This window comes from Gadus morhua, chromosome 16 (assembly GCF_902167405.1).
Source record: "Gadus morhua chromosome 16, gadMor3.0, whole genome shotgun sequence".
In the NCBI taxonomy this organism is placed as follows: Eukaryota; Metazoa; Chordata; class Actinopteri; order Gadiformes; family Gadidae; genus Gadus; species Gadus morhua.
The window spans coordinates 15,206,302-15,222,305 of NC_044063.1; the positions used below are offsets into that span (position 1 = coordinate 15,206,302).

General features: G+C 43.8%; 1 protein-coding gene across 4 annotated transcripts in view; it reads left to right on the top strand.

The window, feature by feature from the left end:
* b3gat1a (beta-1,3-glucuronyltransferase 1 (glucuronosyltransferase P) a) overlaps positions 1 to 15,881 on the top strand; it is a 61,610-nt gene extending 45,729 nt beyond the window's left edge. Inside the window, exons 3-9 of one of the 4 annotated variants that reach the window (XM_030381332.1) lie at positions 1,415 to 1,591; positions 2,589 to 2,731; positions 4,936 to 5,007; positions 5,133 to 5,644; positions 9,560 to 9,856; positions 12,322 to 12,438; positions 12,743 to 15,881. In XM_030381332.1, coding sequence (XP_030237192.1) covers positions 2,620 to 2,731; positions 4,936 to 5,007; positions 5,133 to 5,644; positions 9,560 to 9,856; positions 12,322 to 12,408 — 1,080 coding nt within the window. In that variant the 5' untranslated portion in view covers positions 1,415 to 1,591; positions 2,589 to 2,619 and the 3' untranslated portion in view covers positions 12,409 to 12,438; positions 12,743 to 15,881. The remainder of the gene's footprint in view (positions 1 to 1,414; positions 1,592 to 2,588; positions 2,732 to 4,935; positions 5,008 to 5,132; positions 5,645 to 9,559; positions 9,857 to 12,321; positions 12,439 to 12,742) is intronic. The other 3 variants (XM_030381333.1, XM_030381335.1, XM_030381334.1) reach the window with 3 other exon arrangements.
* The last annotated feature ends 123 nt before the right edge of the window (positions 15,882 to 16,004 follow it).

The window sequence follows — 16,004 nt, forward strand, 5'->3', positions numbered from 1 at the left end:
GATGGCTGCAGCCAAATTTGATTGTGCGCATTTAACGGTGGTGTGAGGAGTGTTGCCTCACCAGTGAGCAGATCCACAACCACACACACACACACACACACACGTTATTTCCTTTAAACCAAGTATTGTGGAGTGACTTCACTGGTGGCTCTAAAGAGTGGACAGTCTAATATCTTATGTTTTGTTCTTGTATCACTAAATTGCCTTCTGCACTAGATTATGTCTGTTGAGTTCCATTTTCAAACCAGCAGAAGCAGGCAAGCTATAAAGAAACCTTTTCTATTGTGCCATCAGTGTTAAGCTTGCCCAGATACTACAGCAATACCTCCTTTCTTATTGCAGGGCATGTTACTGTCATCTACTGATTTGTGTAAAGGAACATGGTGATATTCATCTTTTGCTCCAATTTCAAGCCCATTCATTCTCCCGCACTCAGAAGCACCCTCCGACGTGATCATATGCCTAGGAGATCTGATGACAGCTCAAGGCAATCCGGCAAGAGGATTGTTTTCAAATCTTGTGCACATCAAAAGAAACCCGTCTCTCCCTATGGCATTACTGGGTCATGGGTAATTAGCTTTTTTTCATTTTTTTTCCATATTACAGCACTCCTCAATTAATGGAGAGAAGGGAAAAATGTAGACGAAATAAAATAAAATTCAGACAATGGCCCTCTTCTCTTTTTCCTCATTTTTTTTTCGCAAGCATCAAAAATATCTTGTTCACCTGATCAACCGACAGGAAGCATCTAAAAATACCCTCAGCGGCTGCCCAGGGGGATCTAAGTGAGCAGTAGGGGAATGGGCTTCCTGAGTGTCATATTATCGTGGGTGCACTATAGCACCAATGTTTCCTCAGATGTGTTTGAATGGGGACATGGGGCTGTGCGTGTGTTCACAGTGTTTATTTTGTCACCGCCCCTGGCACCAGAGACAGCGTGGTGGTGACTAACGCTTTTTCCCTTCCTCCGTATTACGTCGTTAAAACAAATAAAAATAGCAGCACGTCCTGCTGCCGCACACAGTAGCTCCTGACACAAAGCCAATAGGAGGTAGCTCTCTGTGTGCGCTAATTAACGTAGCTATGTATTCAGTATATTAACCGTTCCAATTATTAAAACAGGACCAAAGCTAAATTGGTATGCGCGGTTGCAACAGAAGGCTGCGGTTTGAACAGAGAACATTTCTCTGGCACATGAACGCATTCGAGTTCCGTTACAGGATCGTTGTGGTGGAATGCATTTACTGTTAGTGAATTATAATGAGTCCGTTGATGTTAAATATGGAATGACAATGTTCCATAGTCTAGCCATGTGATTCAGTCATGGAAGGAAGGAGAGAGTTAAGAGGAAGGAATTGTGAAAAATAACAAAATCTGGAATTGACAAACCACTTTGATCTCATCCTTTTATTAGATCACAGTTGTGCCCTCCTGTCTGCCTGAGATGGACAAGGCAGAAAAAAGGTGTATCAATGAAATTATTGGCTGACATGTCATGGAGGATCCCGCCCCTTCACTGCTCATCCATTATGCCGTTTGGCTTCCCCGGCAACGCTACACCAATGGTGTCATGATCCAGTTCTAACTGTGGGTAAGGGTCTGGAGCTTACTGTCACCGTGTCTGTGGTTCTTTCTGAATTACTTATTATTTCTACAAGGATGAACAGTATGCCAAACAGGTTTAACAAGGTTTCCATCACGAAACAGGGTAATAATAACCATATTTTATCAGATATAATATTTTACATGTGTTTGTACAAAAATAAAGGAAATATATAAATTTTACTCAATCAAACCATTAATGATTTCTACATTTTAAAGCAAAGTACTGGGCTGTGTCCCAAAGCAATCCCAACCCCTTCTTAACATATCATCTTATAGTTACATTAAGAAGTGTTTATGTCACATATTCATATAATAACCAAAGATGAAAAGATATTGAAGATGCAGCAGTCTATGACATGTTTTACAAGAAGATCACCCTCTTCATGTGTTCATTTTGAACAAAAAAGGGTAATAAAAAAACCAAGACCAATTTGGTTACCAGTGGAGAGCATGTGTGTGGCTTATAGTTGCATCAGGCACATTCACTTTGAAATGAGGCCCCCCTTTGCCTGGCAGCTTTCCGAGGGAACGGGGGAATGAAGACGGAACTATAAACTATAATTGGCGCAATTATGTTAGAATTAAGTTACTACCACTTTCTTTCGTTAAGGGATCACTGATGCGAAAGGGCCCTGCTCCATCAGAAACGCCATGCCGATAATCAATACTGCAGCGTATTTGAAGAGCCAATGTTTCTTGGGCACATTGATTAGAAATGCTTTAGTATGTGTTTTTCAAGTAGCCAATTTATGCCTGCATTTATTTAAGTTCATTAATCAAATATATTAGAAAAGTGAAAATATCTTCTGAAGATGCCCAGAGTATGGCAATCATAAAAAAAGGAGCAGAATTTAGAGAAGAGGAAGAGTGTAATTTCAAACATCAAAAGAAGAAAGACGGTTCTACAATTTCCCTTTGATGTTGGCACAATTCCTGAATCAATTATCCTAATTCCCCTTCCCCTCTCTGTCCTTCCTGCACAGGTAATGCCGAGCCACATAACCAATCCTGGAGATGCCGAAAAGAAGAGATATTCTTGCCATCGTGTTGATTGTGTTACCCTGGACTCTGCTCATCACCGTTTGGCACCAAAGTGCTATCGCGCCACTCCTTGCCATCCGCAAGGGTATGCAAATTCCTCCGTCCTGCATTCCACCAGGTTCATTACACATTGGAGAGATAGAGCCACATGACATGCCAACAATGGCTATTCTCAAAAATCGATGCTTGTTAGGTATCTGTTGATACATACAGCATTGTGTTTTTTGTTATATATTTTAAATAGGCCCATTGTAAAAGCGAAAGAAACAAAAGTGCCTCTAATAATTATTGATATTGGTGAACAACCTGATTGAGATAAAACATTACAGAAAACAAAAATTGGGACAAGGTTGGGGAATTCCTTGTTTTTCTTACTGTCGACATCCCACATGAAATAACCAGAAGCCAGTGTTTTCCTCTGGCTCCCAGGGCATTGCTTTACAACGAGCAGCTACATTCTCACCTCGGGTGCTGTAGGTGACCATTGTTGCCTAAAAGCACACCAAAACATGCCAGATATGTTCATTATGTCAAGAGTATGTCCCATTTTCACATTTATTTATTGATTAATTTTGTAGTGTTTACTGAAAATGAGTGTAACAAACAAACCTACTTTTGCGCACGTGTTATCGTCAATGGCTATTGTCAGGATTTAGTCTGTTGAGCGACCAATGGAGTGCCTAGTCTGTGCTGGGCTGTAACGTCACAGGAATCAGTAGCCCATAATAGGTGCATGTCTGACGTTTGCAGCGTTGCTACGGACCACAATGATGAGCAGGGGAAAAATGTTTTGCTATTGGTCGTTGTGTATGTTGTGTGTATATATATATATATATATATATATATATATATATATATATATATATCTATATATATAGATATATATACACAAAATGCAAGATTCAAATTTGTACATACTATAATTTGAAAATAATTCTGAATTCCTTCAGGTATATAATCACATTTGGTTCCATTCCATTATATATCGTTCCTTCACATTTTATTCTTTCACATTCCTTATAATGCACAAGTAACATTCAAAAATGCTTTCAGTATAGGCATTTGAAAGCCAGATATAGATCCCATACAAAATCTGCACTATTGAGCAAAAGCTAAATGTTTATTGTATGTTACCCCATTAACAATGAATTATACACGGTAAATAACTAACTACACAAAGCTCACATGAGAGCTCTAATTTATTTTCCCACAAGAGACCACAAACCAGCAGTGTGAAATGTCAAGTACACTGCACGGTGACCAAAAACCAAATTAGACTGACATAAAATCAATACCGCTCCTTCCCCTCAGCTCTACGCTAGCCTACAAAGTATTATGCGAGGAGCAGTCCGGCTGTATGCATACGTGAGCTGCACAGTCTCTCGCATTGTCCTTGAGGAAAAAGCCTTAAATCAACCACATTAAATAAAATCCTAATTAAGACAACAAATAACTATGTGGCACGCAGATTTGGCCCAGCCTTGTCCACAGGCTATCCTTTGTTTGATCTTTGACGAGTACCTCAAGGTTTTTGGCAGGGGATGGGGGGGGGGGGGGGGGGGGGGGGGGGGGGTCACTGGCAGGCAACGTGCAACATCTGGTCATCAGCAGATTGTGTTAATCTGTGTGGCGCAAATAGAGGCAAAAAAATAATCCTCTTTATGTTTGAGGTGTGAAAATGGAGCTAGGCCAAAACAGTGATAAAGATTGCCCCCATGAGCCGTGGCACATTGATGAAATATATGAATGATCCTAATGATTTCGTAATTAGATTCTATTCATCATAACCCGTGCTATGAGGCTGCCCCATCATGCCCTTTAGCACTGCGGTAAAGCCACCGTGTCTCACTGCCTTCACGTTGCAGATTCCATTTGGGGGAGTTTTCCTAGCCAAGCAAGCACGCTAGACATTGATAAAGCAAAACTGTGCTTATTAGGGATCTCTAAAGATGGGCCGTGTATTGGCTTTTATTCACCACAGTCTTATTTGAACCCAATTCCCTGCATGTATCATGGTTGGTTTTTTATCGTCCATATTGTGTCAGCGTAATGAATATTTCAAACACCTTTTAATGCAGCAGGGCAAAGGGAAAGTATCAAATAATCACTTGATACCTTCAACTATGCATGTTGCCCTATCACTGCTACCTCCTTTTTCTTTTTTCATATTCTCAGTGGAGTTTCTAGACTCAGCAGTGCTCTTGCCCTCCCAATGCCCCTGGCCCCCTGCATCACTGTCCATCAAGCTGTGTTATATCCTCTCTCAGTGACTGCTTTCACTTTTTGCAGCCTGTCACCACCTAGTAAAAGAGATCTATATCTTACCAGAGAGGCTTGCAGTCCAACGCCACCGACTCTCAGGTACACTTTACCCCATTGGGTTCCGATACACAGAGCGGGCAGCCCAGGGGTTAGCTAACACCTTACACGTGTTCTCCCACCCGCCCCCAAAACCCCACCCCCTGCCCCTTACCCCCCATCCACAGATGATGGCGGCGAGGGAAAGAAGGAGTCCGGTGGGCAGGCACAGGACTCCAAGGAGTACTGCGCGTCGGACAAGGACATCATTGAGGTGGTGAGGACGGAGTACGTGTACACGCGGCCCCCGCCCTGGTCCGACGTGCTGCCCACCATCCACATCATCACGCCCACCTACAGCCGGCCGGTGCAGAAGGCGGAGCTGACGCGGCTGGCCAACACCTTCCTGCACGTGGCCAACCTCCACTGGATCCTGGTGGAGGACTCCCAGCGGCGGACCCCCCTGGTCACGCGGCTGCTCAGAGACACGGGGCTCAACTACACCCACCTCAACGTGGAGACCCCCAGGAACTATAAGCTACGGGGGGACACGCGGGACCCCCGGATACCCCGGGGAACCATGCAGAGGAACCTGGCCCTACGCTGGCTGAGGGAGACCTTCAACGCCAACAGCAGCCAGCCGGGAATCGTCTACTTTGCGGACGACGACAATACGTACAGCCTGGAGCTCTTCGAGGAGGTGAGTGATGACCAGCGATGATGAGTGATCAGTCATTGTCGGGCTGCATCCGGACTTCTGATCAGCCCGAAGCTGAGTATACGGTACATTTTGATGTATCGGGCACCAATGCAAAGTACTTTTATTCTCACCATTGACAGAGACAAAGACATCTGAATGTTACAGTTTACAGGCTGTTACTGTTTCAAAAGGATAACTGCACCGACCCATAGAACAAAATTCTACGTGGTCTCGTTTTTGACCACTCTCAAAAATGTTATTTCTGAAGTAGTGTAAGAATTTCCTGAAAACGTTTAGACAATTCGATCTGTGTATCCCTGTGAAGCCCGGATGAAGCACCCACTATCAAGGAACCACGCATGAGTGAGGTCTGGATTTAGAACCCTTGTCACGTAATATAACAAGAAGCAATTCATTTGAAGGCGGAAAGCAGGCCGGTTGAGACGTGGGGGTGTTGGTGAGTGACACAGTGGAGATGGACACAGTTCCATTGTCTGGGCTGAAAGCATACATCCCAGATCCGAACTTGGATGGAGGGCTGGCTGAAAGCGGGAGCTGGTCAGGGGGAAATTACTTAAGGCGTTACATGCGCACGCTTCAGTGGGTTGAAGACCAGAGTCGCACTACTGCAATTGGAATCACCTGCAGAGTCTTAACGGCGTGTGTGTGTTCAATTGGAGGACTAGAAACAGTCCAAGACAGCAATAAAGACTAATCCCTGTGCTGAGAAAAGGGGTCTAGCCGTGATTTGATTTGTTTTGTTTGTTGTTTTTCCTGTACACCTCATTTGTTTCTGTTTTCAGCGGGGTATCACTATGTTGTACTATTTTGGGTTGCCACTTAATTTGAGAAATACAAGAAAAGAAAGCTAATTACTTACAAGCGCATTTCCTCGTTGCCAGCCAGGCCAATTCTATCATTCAGAACTGCTTTCTCAAAGCTAAAACCGAGAGAATGCATTCTTTCTCATCTAAAAAAAGACATAATACTCAGCTTTGCTCCTAAAGTTTTCAGAAACACTAGATGCTGAAAAATAATTTAATAATTGATGAAAGATGTATTGACTGAAGTTGGGTTGCATCACTTTGAAGCACTGCATGGAAAATTAGAGTTTAATGTGAGTCGTCTCAGTTTCCTAGAACCCCAAAGCATACTTAGGCCCAATCCCATTTCTACCCCTTACCCCTTCCCCTTACCCCTTCAAAACAAGGGGTAAGGGGAAGGGGGCTGGAGCTTTGACGGCCCCCTTGAAGAATGGGAACCTGCAACAATAAAAGCAAATGCCACAATAACGTGGTGCGACAACTCCAATACAAGGGCGATATATATTCTTCAAATAATTGTCCTCCCAACATATTCAATTTGAATGTTCAGGCTGTACTATACAAGCTGCAACAAAGCAGCAAATTGAATAAAAAGAAGAATTCAAGGCCAAAGCACAAATCACAGCGCAGGCAGGGACACCAAAATAATGCCCCATTTGAAGCAAGCAAATAAATACAGCAACATAACATTAGTGTAATCTGGTTTGATTCTGTAAAAACAATACGATTCTAGTTCTTAACAATAATGAGAACAATAACCTACATTAAGTAACAGAGGTTGAAAGAAAGGTTAGCAAAGGTTCTTGTTTGTGTTGCACTAAGGAGGTGAAGTATGCTTCTGTATGCTTTGATCATCCGACCAAGTCTTCTTAAAACTTTGATGCCCAGACTGGCTCAGAGCCATTCATTCAAAAGGCAGCCACGGTTCTTGATTTATTACTTGAAATTAATTCTGCTTAGGTTTTCCAAAACACCCCTTATTGACACTGCCCAATGCCAACAAACGGTCCAATGGGCCCAACCAGTAGGGGGTTATTGGCTGTGGTCAGCCGAACTTCGTTGATTCACCGTTGGCCAACTTCAGCCATCATTCTATAGTTGGTGTTTATTGGGGCAGTGTGTGAGCACCTATAGCACCAATTAATTACACTGGCTTCCTGTCACTTTTGTCTTGACTAGCATGGCAGGATCACGCTATATTATCTCAGTAGGTCCCCTTGCTCCCACAACTCACTTCTTGTACGCGAAGAGCTTACACATGCATATGGCAATATGGGAAAACACAAACAGAATCTCTAAGTAAGTGAGCTACATTGCAGAGAATGTGCTAGCTTGTGCTCTACTGTGCTGTACTGAGTGTAGGGCCTTTTTTTCCCAAAAGCATATGCACAAAAACACAACGAAAGCCACTGAGACCTGAGAAAACTTGATACCGACACTTCAATGAGGAAATTGGGACGAGTATAACTTTCTTCCCATGGTTGTCAAAATATTACTGCTTTACTGATATTTCCATCAAAGGTGGTAAAGACAAAAAAAAGTCACACACGGTACAATTCTAAAATAGTAACAATAAAGCTACAGCTTAATCCTGACGCTGCTCTCGATTCATGCAAAGTAAGACTGAATCTTTAAATAACTAGCTAAAAAGGTACCTGGTTTGGTTTCAATCATGCAGTGTGGAGGTGTTCCGGAGCACCGCTGATTCCCACACTGTGTGAAGCAGTCAGCTCAGGGGTCTCTGGTCCTCCCTGCATCCTGATTGCAGGCAGAGCAGATGTGAGCTTGCTGAGAGGTGATGGAAGTGTTATTGGTCTGAGTCACTGAGGGGCAAATTAAGAGTGAGCGGTACCAATGGTAGCGCAGGCACACAGGATTGCAAATCGCACGCACTTCACCATCCTTCCAACCTAACACCCAAAGCTTGTTAAATTGCAGTCTCCGGACAAATCTGGCAACATTCCCATTCTCTAAATCTCAAATCAATGTATTCTCATAAGCTATGAGGTCGCTACACAGTGTTCAAACTCTGCTGCTCTTTGATCTACAGAGTTGACCGCTCCCCGGATACAACAATAATGTTTTTTACACTTATGCATGGGGCACAGGCTAACCCAGCACACCAATGTAAGAGAAACTTGCTGAAAATCATAAGCGTGTACGCACATACAGGCGGGCACACACACACACACACACACACACACACACACACACACACACACACACACACACACACACACACACACACACACACACACACACACACACACACACACACACACACACGAGCATCATTATTTCTGGCACATCGAGTTTGATTAAATGCCCTTGTTTACAGAGCTCCTTCTCCCCTCATTATAAAAAAGCCTTCCCTTTACTGATTGAGCCGACTCTTGCTGACTGGAGAGACAGACACAAGGGGAGGATGGAGTGATACAGCATCAGGGAAGGGCTGGATGTGAGAAGATTAAAGGACAAAGCCACAGACTAAGACGACAGGAGTGCCTATATAACGTCCCAGGAATCCTTCCCTGGCGAGCAGTATCAAAGCCACTTGCCCTAATTGGCCGGTTTCTGCACATTCTCCACATTCAACTATTGACTATTATTTTGACCCAGGCTCATTAAAGGGCTGCTAAGAACAATGACTTTCCACAGTTCCGAGTGGTGCGTCAGATTAATGCTGTGAAGTGGCCTGGTCAATGTGCTATATTTCACAACAATAGCATAGGAAACCATCGCTAATCGGAAAGGAAAGGCTTTGTGTTGCTCTGAGCATGTGCATAGCACCTCTTGAGATTGCGTAGATGAATGCCATGCACGATGCACAAGTAGAAAGGGAGAAGAGATTAAACCTAGTGTACATCTCCAGAGACGGTTTTCACAAAGAGTGTTTACATCTCTTGCACAGGTTTTCCCGCCCGTTAAGACATAAAAAAAACGTCCCCTTGAAATTCCCAACGATTTACAATTTTTTTTAATTTGAAAAGAGATCCAAGATGCTTGTATGAAGCGGGCCATGCACGCACATCACCACATTTCTTATCCCTAACAAACCTCTCGCTCTGCTCCTCTCCTACTCTCCCTATAGATGAGAACGACACGGAAGGTCTCCGTTTGGCCCGTGGCGTTTGTGGGCGGCCTGCGCTACGAGTCACCCAAGGTCAACGCCGCGGGAAAGGTCTACGGCTGGAAGACCGTGTTCGACCCCCACCGACCCTTCGCCATCGACATGGCCGGCTTCGCCATCAACCTCAGGCTGGTGCTCTTCAAGCCTCAGGCCTACTTCAAGCTCCGGGGAGTGAAGGGGGGCTACCAAGAGAGCAGCTTGCTCAGAGAACTTGTCACACTCAACGACCTGGAGCCTAAAGCAGCCAATTGCACTAAGGTAACCCCTCCCCCACCTTCCTCTGCCCAACTATCTATAAACTTCTGACCAGGGGCAGTGGAACACTGCTGTATTTCCAGCTTCGCTATTCGTTTATTTTTAATCCTTGCCTAACCCGCTCACCTTTTGTTTGACCACGATTATTGGGCTTTCTTTTAACCATTATAATTGGTTCCTGATTGCTTATGCTAGTGTTGTGACTTCTATTCATTAACAGGTTTTTTGCTGCCGTGACAAAGTGATTTCCCTCAGGGCGTTAATGAAGTTAATGTGTACCTTCTTATCTATCTGATAAAGAAATCATTTAAGGAGCACAACACCACACTTATTTATCTTTTTCATTATTTTCTCAAGCTCAGGAGCTTTGGAAATTAACAAGAACCTTTCAACCGCTTTTCCTACTTTTATGTACAGAAATATATTCTTACACTGAACGCATAAAATATTAAGGGATGATATTATGCATGAAAAATATATAATTTCATGTAAATCAAGGGAGAATACTGCATAATAATGCAAAGTGCATATATCAGCACCCACAACAAGAGAGTCTGACAATAGACTGAGATTGATGACCCAGTTCTTTGAAACATTAGTGCATTTCTTACTCTACACAATATGCTCGTGCCCTGCTTAAAGGTTAGCAAAGGCTTAAAAGATTGCCAAAGTTGAGATGGAAGCAGAAAATAAACAACTCGAGCGCCCTGATTAGAATGCAGCCCGGCTCCACCGACACATACAGCCACACAGCGGCTGGCGCCGGGGCAGCACTCACCCCTCCAGGGCAGCGGCAGCAGTGCTGGCTGCCTGCTGATCCGTGCTACTCCAAAACACATGCTGGAGGCTCCTGGCCCGGTCACTCCGCTAAGCCGCTCTCTGGGCAAAGACCTGTTGGCCAGAGGAAGCTCAGAAGCCACTATCAGCCGAAACGCTAGCGCCAAACACACGCTTACGCGCGCGCACGCACACACACACACACACACACACACACACACACACACACACACACACACACACACACACACACACACACACACACACACACACACACACACACACACACACACACACTTCTATGAGCCATCCAGTGGGACAGATGAGAAGCCAGAAACCTCAGGGAAGAGGAGATAGAGGAGGAGGTTGTGTGGTGAAGGAGGCGTGTAGGGGAGGGGGGTGGGTAGGAGTGTTCTACTGATTGCAGATGAGCACAAGGGGGGTGGGGAGAGATACAGGTAGAAAGGTAGACGGGGCTGGGAGGGAGATGGCAAACTGTGCTCGGGCACCTCACTTCCTTATAATCTTCCTCTTCACCACGGCAACGGTGACTATTGACCTCCCTGTACACTGGAGTAAAGCGGGAGTGGGTCCATGGCACATCTCAAACACAGATCCCCATGCATTATTCATCCCCGCTGCTGCGCCGGCGCCCAGATGAAAAGACATTGAGAGCGTTCCGGTGCCCGGGGCCGGAGACGGGGAGGAGGGGGGTGGGGTAGTGGGACAAATAGGACCGGTTTTGTTTTCTTTCTGTCCCCCTATATTTCTATCTCCCTGATTTTTCGCCTGGACATCTGCGAGTCATCCTGCGACCTGCGGAAGTCTTGATTAGACCCCTGGTATCATGCAGCCCGGGGATCTGGGCCGTTTACTTGCAGGAGAGCTGAAGCGGCGGAGCTGTGGGAGGGTCGGCGTCTCCTCCTTGCAGCCCATGCATACAGACTCATCTTTAACAGTGGCTCAAGAGGAACATGGTTTTTGTTCTCGGGCCCTGGCGGCGGAAAGGCATTAATTCGGTAGCGGGAGCTGAAAGAAAAAAGCCACGCTATATTTTGAGGGCGCTGGCCTCCTATTGGCCCCTTTTCACACACACTCCAGCAGTGGCACCGGATGGGGAGACTTTAAATCTCAGGGTGGCACATATATTCCTAAAATAACATACACAATACAATACATACTTTCATTCAATTTGATTGTAAGAACCTAAACTTTAAGTGGGGCTGGATGGCCTTGAATTTAGGCATTATTTTCTTTCACAAGAACTACTATAGAAAATAAACATTGATTTAAGTATATGATGCATACCAGTGAGGGACAAAAATGTCCCTCACTGCTGGCTGGTGGGGGGGGGGGGGATGTATCAGGGTGGCTGCGGCCCCCTGCCGGCGGCACCACTGCGCACCAGTGGCTTTTTAAAAACAGAAAGGCTTTGTGTTGCTCTGAGCATGTGCTGCATAGCACCTCTTGAGATTGCGTAGATGAATGCCATGCACGATGCACAAGTAGAAAGGGAGAAGATATTAATTAATAAATGAGTGTAAGGGAGGGGTCAAATTGCTAATTCATGAATTTACACTGTGTGTGTGTGTGTGTGTGTGTGTGTGTGTGTGTGTGTGTGTGTGTGTGTGTGTGTGTGTGTGTGTGTGTGTGTGTGTGTGTGTGTGTGTGTGTGTGTGTGTCCTCACTAGATTCTCGTATGGCACACGAGAACGGAGAAACCCGTCCTAGTTAACGAGGGCAAGAAAGGCTTCACAGACCCCAACGTTGAGATTTGACTGCAGTTCCTCCGGACCACGGCAAATATGGTAAACTATGAGCTAAAATGTTATATAAACAACTGCTTATGGACTGCAATCCATACCCAAATGCCTGAATAGCATTTTACACCCTGCTCCTCTGGCTGGAATATACTCAAACATTAGAGCACTACAAGGTCATCTTGTTTGCCTGAAGTCGCCCGGCGGTCTTATGATGGGAGTTTTGCATTCATGTTCCACAACACACTACAACAGCTGTAGGCCGCAATTGAGCAGTGAAAATGCTAAATTGCTCTGTCATTGATTGACCCTGTGTGCTTTTACCCAACGTATCTGTCTTCGTTCGTTCCAGGTGGTCGACCCTGAATGCTAAAAGGAGATTAATCATGGGCCGTGGTCCAGTTGCATTCACATCTTAACTATCTGACACAAGGACTGGCTTTGGAGAGGCACTGCAATTCCTCTTCACAAAACACTTGATAATCTTTGAGATTAAAAAGAAAAATGTATTATACTAAAGCACATACAAGTTGAATATGGCAAATGTTCATCAGGTCCACCTTTTTTTTGCCATTGCACGCGTTGTCGCAGGTGAACCGACGAGAAGACTTTCCTGGGTGACTGGAAAACATAGGGAAATAAAAGTCCTAGCCTGCATGGTACGGTAGCCCACTGAGGACATAATACAAGAGACAGCACAACAACAACGCAACGCAATGAGCCAGCCGATCCAACCCATGGAGCTTGTGTGGAGCAGAGCCAATGAAACAAATGACCTCAGTGTGGTGAGAGAGCGAGGGCTCTATGGGCCTGGATCTGCGCACAGTGGGGCTCTGCCAATAGGGTTTAACTGATGGAAATAGACACACCTGGATGAAAGAGTACACCTGAAGTGAAAGTCCTAGATGTAAAATGTAGCCCACATCGCCACTCGGGACATAATAACGACAACAAAGCTACATGGACCTGAACAATGGATCTCATTTGTTTTTAATGGATTTTACTTTTTAGCAAGCACAGGCATAAAAGGGAAGGAATGTCCTTTTTTTGTATGAAAAGTTTGCTCTAACTTAATTTTTTTGGGGTTGTTTACATGCATTTTACTTGCTGGTCACAAACTACTGACTCTTCGCCTATGTTTGACTCTTTATCATTTTCTATTTCGGTATCGTCTATGTCATTATTGCTCTTGCATTTTAAGTCAGTCAAAATGTTTGAATTGGTTGCGGTGTAACATAGATCTTCTGTTCTTGGGAGCTACAGTATAACCTACATGTATACATTAAACACTGAGGTAAACAACGGCGAATGCACCTACCATCTCCCTTAGAGGCAACCTGTAAATACCTAACTCAAAACGAACAATCAGGAGGGATTCAAGGCAATGTTGTTTTCTGGGATACAATATTATATAACGCCATTACTGTATGTATGTTAACTGATTCAGTCTCCCTCAACGTCCTAGGAATTATTTCATTACTGCACTTTCTTATAACATAGCACAGGCTCATATAGATTTTATCACATGTCAAAAAGTGAAAGCGCGTCACAAAACTAATTCCTTTGTAGGACTTTGGAATGGATAACAAATACACAACAAGAGAGGCATTCTTAAATGCCGACCCAGTTCCCGTCAAGCCTCTGGGAGAATACTGGTGTACAGTGGGTCATCAACTGCAGAGTATAAATACTTTATGCAACCCAGTCTGTGTACGGAAGCTGTTGACTAGAATGGGGGCAGTAGGCCATGAAATGGAGACATACATTCCAGGAAAGAGTAGTATTTAATAAAACCGTGAGTATAACAGGTTGATATGATTACAACCCGGCCCAAAAGTCTTTTTTTGCAATTCAAACCACAATAACGAAAAAGCACAACAAAGAGGGAAACAATTGGATTTTCTGCACAGGTCAATTGATTTAAAGCATTATATTAGTTTGAGTCAGTTTTGTCAATTTTTGGGTGAAATAAAGTGAAATTATGTCATAAAAAATAAAATGGGGCTACTGAGAGCAGCAGTCTGTAGAATGTTGGGTATCCATAATCCAACACTGGTTATATATCCTATATTAGGGAGTTGTTCCACTTGAAAAACCCATTGTACCAGTGCAGTACAAAGAAATGGTTATCTGAACATTGCCTGCCACTAGTATAGAGTAAAGCAGATATAGATAGATACCACGCCCGAAAGAGAATCGACTTTATTTTACCCCAGAGCCTCTGCAGTGTAGTCTCGCTTGGGAACTTGCCCCAGAACAATTTTAAACCCAGATAAATCATGGTATGTTATGTAGAGGTAATAAATACTAACCTGCTGGGGTTTATCAAATAATGAAAGACAAATGATCAAACGAATGGATGAATAGATAGATATCACATATATTTCATGACCATACTGAAGCGGTCTGCATGATATGGGTTTAGGAAGAGATAAGACATCGGACACCTTGACCGATTCTCCACCCCCATGTATACACTTAAATGCCAACTCTTCTCTTAACTATTTATTTAAAAATATCCATCTTAATATATTTATTTATCTATTTATTCCAAGCATGAATGTGCAATTGAATTATTATTAGTATTACATGCTATGCCCCGTCCTCCCCCCGTTCATAATTAATACGAGTGATTAAAAATGGCACACCCAACTAAAAACCAGGGTAGTGACAGAGGTTAGAATCGCTGGCGCGCTCCTTCTTCTAAGTGCTGTTGACAATACATATATTTTTGTTTATCTGCATTGTTTGGCAGGTCTCAGACAGCTGTTCACTTCAATAAATGATGTCATCTGAAATACCTGAAGGACAGTGGGCGATAAATGGGGAGAGGTTTGGCAGTTATTTAATAGCTCTAAATTCTAATGGCCATATCACTCAAAATATAGTGTTGTAAAACAAGGAGGAAGGATCAGAGGATTTGTTAAATGATATACTTTAAATGGTTATTCAGCCGTCCCTCAGGTCTTTAATTTAACAAGTTTATCTATTCTGGCTCATTTCATGTGGTCTGGTACTAGCGCAGAACCTGTGTTCCCTGTTGTTGCGATGTGATAGGACAACTTTTGGGGCGTATAACAGTCCAATAGGAAAACATGATGTAATGGGCCTAAGGAGACTATGGAGAACCAAACAGCCACTGAAATAAAAATTTCGACCAATCCACAGGCTCCACTTTCAGTGCACTAAACGACTACTGCAGCAGTGGTAAGGCTTACTGGGAGTTGAAGAGAACGGAAATCTACAGTCTGATTGGTGCAGACTTTGAAACATTCAATGTAATTGACTGTTGTTGCCCTCTAAGGGCTTCTGTAGTGCACAGCACTCCTACCAGAGTTCATCCTACCTAATGTCATTGCCATCCTTGTTCCTTATGTAAATCACAGTTTTGCATGTAACTCTCAAGTTTCATTTGTCATAGCGACTGTCTTAGAAAAAAAATACAAATACATGATGAAGATGAATAAAGAGATGCAAACTGGGAAACGAAACCTGGCATCCGCCATTGTCGTGTTGTGAATTGGAACCGGCATGTGGTCCCGCTTACTTGGTTTGCACTATGAAATACTAGCAGGGGCTCCATGTTTCCATCCACAGTTTGATGGAAGACAGCA